Here is a 3,686-nt window from a genome sequence, read left to right on the forward strand (position 1 = left end):
TGATGCAGGACTTTCTAAACTGGTTGCTGCTGCTGATTTAAGATCACATCTTTCTTCTTCAGGTGCTTTGTAGCTATTTTCAGTTATATAGTATCCTACTGATCTCGGAATGTTACTGTCATTACCTGTAGGTAACCCTAACCCCTCATTTCCCCCATATGTGGCTGGGTTGTGTTCTGTCTCCAGAGCTGTTCAGTCTAGTCACTGCTTGCGACTCCACCGGTTGCAGCTGTGACACGCCGTGGAAGTGGCTCTTCACTCCACTCTGCTAAAGATAGGCGTTTTGTCTATTTTTGATTGTTGCTTCAGCCAAAACTTCGACCCACTGATCAGGTAGCACTTTCTCTAACCAGAGATAATTACCCTTAGAATATATTTTTAACAACTGAAACACAGCCACTAATCTGACTTAATGCTAACAGATACATTTTATGTTGTCTGTAGGCTACAGAGCAACAAAAACCATTTAACTCTGATAGTTGGTGAAGAAACCACACCAGCCTATTCATTGTAGAAACCCCAAAACAAGGTAAAATAGCCTACCAGAAAAATCAGCACAACAAGCTGCTCTGGGTGATGGATCAAAACTGTGATGCTGCCGCATGTGGTGTTAAGGGGTAAGGCTAGAATACCAACCAGGCGAAATGGATAACTGCCCTATGGGCCCAAACGCCCTGTGGTTATTGTGTGTACTATTTCAGCTCAGGAGGACAGTTTGGTTTGTTGGTCTGTTGGGGCACAATAGCAGTGTTTTGTCAGGGACCATCCAGCGAGGTTAAACCTGACCATAGTTGCACATTACCCAAGAAATCTCCCAACACTTAAATTAAATTCTAAACCAATTCAAAGACTTAACATAGTAGAAATTTTGAATTTTTAATTGCAATAAAAAAAAAAAGGTACATTTGTTAGTGACATACGCTTACCGGCCACTTTATTAGGTACACCTGTACAATTGAATGCAATTCAGTGCAACACTTGTCTTAACATGTGTTTATTACGCTCAATGTTTGTTTTACGTGAACTTGTGAAATCTGTTTAATTTGTAGTAAGGTCACAGTTAAAGGACAACAAATCCTTTAACTGTGACCTTACTAACAAACTAATAAATTTACATTTGACAATTTCACTAAAACCAAGCACCATAAACGCGTGTTTAAGACAAGTGTTGCATTCAGTTGTGCAGGTGTACCCAATAAAACTGCCAGTGAGATTATTTGTCATTTGAAACTCTGAAATTAAAGCAGGGCCTTCTAACGGTCACAAAGCAACAAGTACAGGCTTGTTTTGGAAAACCATCAAGCTACAGTCAAGTCAGATTTTGCAGTAAATGAACTGCACATGTCAGCAGTAGCTTGAATTATTCCAGAACATCACTGAGGTCATACTGCAAATGATACATGTATAATTACGGTAAAAGATACAGATTTAGCCTTTTTTTTTTTTAGCTTGAATTATTCCTATTCCATTATGCCAAAATGACATCAGGGGCACAAACTCTGGTTCAGGAGATTAGTATCAGTGCATTTGCCAACTGCTCAGAGGATCACCAGGGCATGCAAGGGTCTGGGCAGTCACGGATATACGACTCCAGTTTTCCTTCAGACACTTGCATCAGCGTTGTGTATGTGGTCAACTGAAAAGGTCACGAGAAAGGAGGAAAAAATAAACTGAAGCAATCTAACTAGATTTGGATGTGAAAGTCAAAATGATCAAGAAAAGACTCACCTTGTTTAACACTGGTTTGGTGGAGAGTACATCATAGATGGTCTTTACAGAGATGTTCTAAAAGAAGAAATGAGATTAAAAAGGTAACAGGAATGTGACTTGTCCAGTACTTCAGCCCTAAAGTCACATGTGGAAGAGCTTGACCAGAAGTGCAAACATTTACATCCTCTCAGAGATAGAAAGGTGTCCAGTACTGGAAGTGGATGTCATCAGTACTCACCGCCTGTGTGGTCTGGTTCATGCACTTCATGGCAGGGGTTCTGCGATCATCCAGGAAAAATGGCTCCTCCCAGTGGTCGTAGTTTGTCTCCAGGACATACCAGCGGTTCAACTTCAGGTCAATCCTGAAACAATCATTTAAAACAATGTCTCAAGATGACACAATGCAACTGATTTGTTAAACAGTGGAAAAAAAGATCTGAAACCAAAAGCTGTCATCGGTTCTTAGCTGAGCAAATGGTTCTGTGTTTCACAAGAGAAACACAAGGAAAGCTGTGTCACCACAAGTCATTTAGTACGCGTTTTAAACAGGCAAACCAGGTCTCAATATCTGTGTTGCTTGCATTACATTGCAATGCAGTGCAGTACTTACTCCAGGATATTAATGCTGTTCTGTCTGGACCTGGTGATGATGCAGCCCTGGCCTGTTTGGTTTCCTCCCAGGATGAAGTAGGCTGGAGCGAGCAGCTTCGTCTGAGCCAGGCGCATCTTGGCCTCCTCGTAGCTGATAATGAAACAGTGTTATTTCTGGGACTGCAACATCGTCAGGTGACATTGAGAGACAGCGTTCAGTTTTTAATGCATCGCAAATTTGGAACAAACTCAAATCAGTCTGCTCAAACTATGTTCTTTTAAATCATAGCTCAAAACTAAACTTCTGTTATTGTCTGTCATTTCAGCATTTGAATTGCCTTGTTTTTGAAAACATAAAAATCCCAGCCCTGCTGTGAAATAGATTTCACCACTGTATTTTTCAGGATGCCAAATGTGCTCCTCAAGATTTCACTGGTAAAAACTGAAGTTTGTAATTTCTTTCTCAGCAAGTAGCCTCACCCAAATCTTTAAGCCCTAAGTAATATGACAGTGTGTCTTGTACATAGCCCAAAAATATTTGGAAAGCCATTTCTTAATCTTTTGAAACAGGTTCTGTATCTCTTACACTGGTGCACCTCAAAATGTGCAGCCATCAGATGTTGCTATGCCCTGTTTTTAACAAGAATGTGCTTCTGTTCTGCAGATGTGTCCCTGGACAAGATACAGATGATAGAAAGGTTCCCACTCATAGAAACCGTGCTCTACAGTGTCACTAGCAGTCAAGAAAACTCCAGTGTACCTTAACGAAAACATAAATTACCTGTTAGCATTTTCTAGTACAGAGCGAGTGAGGAAACTCATCCACATTCCATCTCTCTTCCACAGGATCCATTCCAAGATACCTGCGTATAGACACGTTGAGATCAGTTCTTAATAATGAAAAACACACTGTAGATCTTCTCTCTAGTGTCTGTATAAAGTACAGGTATGTGCCAAAAAATTAGAACATCGAGGGAAAGTCCATTTATTTCAATAATTCGTTTCAAAAAGTGAAACTTGTATGTTATATTAGTTCACTATACACAAAGTGAAATATTCAGCCTTTGTGTCAATTTTGATGATTATGGATTAAAGACAAAAAACCCAAATCCAGTATTTTACAAAATTAGAATATTTCATGTGACCAATAAAAAAAAAGGATCTTAAACACGTTTGGCTTCTGAAAAGTATGTTAATGTACTGTATTATGTCCTCAGTACTTTGTTGGGCCTCCTTTTGCACTAATTACTGCATCAAGGCGGCGTGGCATGGAGGCGATCAGCCTTTGACACAGTTGAGGTGTTATGGTAGCCCAAGTTGCTTTGATTGGCCTTCAGTTTGTCTGCATTTCGGGGTCTGTGTTCCCTCATCTTCCTCTTGACAAT

The 3,686-nt window shown here is 40.1% G+C and overlaps 1 protein-coding gene across 1 annotated transcript in view; it reads right to left on the reverse strand.

The window, feature by feature from the left end:
• Positions 1-1,434: 1,434 nt before the first annotated feature.
• asah1b (N-acylsphingosine amidohydrolase (acid ceramidase) 1b) overlaps positions 1,435-3,686 on the reverse strand; it is an 11,663-nt gene continuing 9,411 nt past the window's right edge. The window contains exons 10-14 of the mRNA XM_020620778.1: positions 3,083-3,164; positions 2,321-2,452; positions 1,949-2,072; positions 1,729-1,785; positions 1,435-1,636 (exon numbers count right to left, since the gene is read on the reverse strand). Coding sequence (XP_020476434.1) covers positions 1,547-1,636; positions 1,729-1,785; positions 1,949-2,072; positions 2,321-2,452; positions 3,083-3,164 — 485 coding nt within the window. The 3' untranslated portion in view covers positions 1,435-1,546. The remainder of the gene's footprint in view (positions 1,637-1,728; positions 1,786-1,948; positions 2,073-2,320; positions 2,453-3,082; positions 3,165-3,686) is intronic.

The sequence above is a fragment of the Monopterus albus genome, unplaced genomic scaffold (assembly GCF_001952655.1).
Source record: "Monopterus albus unplaced genomic scaffold, M_albus_1.0 scaffold247.1, whole genome shotgun sequence".
Classification (NCBI taxonomy): Eukaryota; Metazoa; Chordata; class Actinopteri; order Synbranchiformes; family Synbranchidae; genus Monopterus; species Monopterus albus.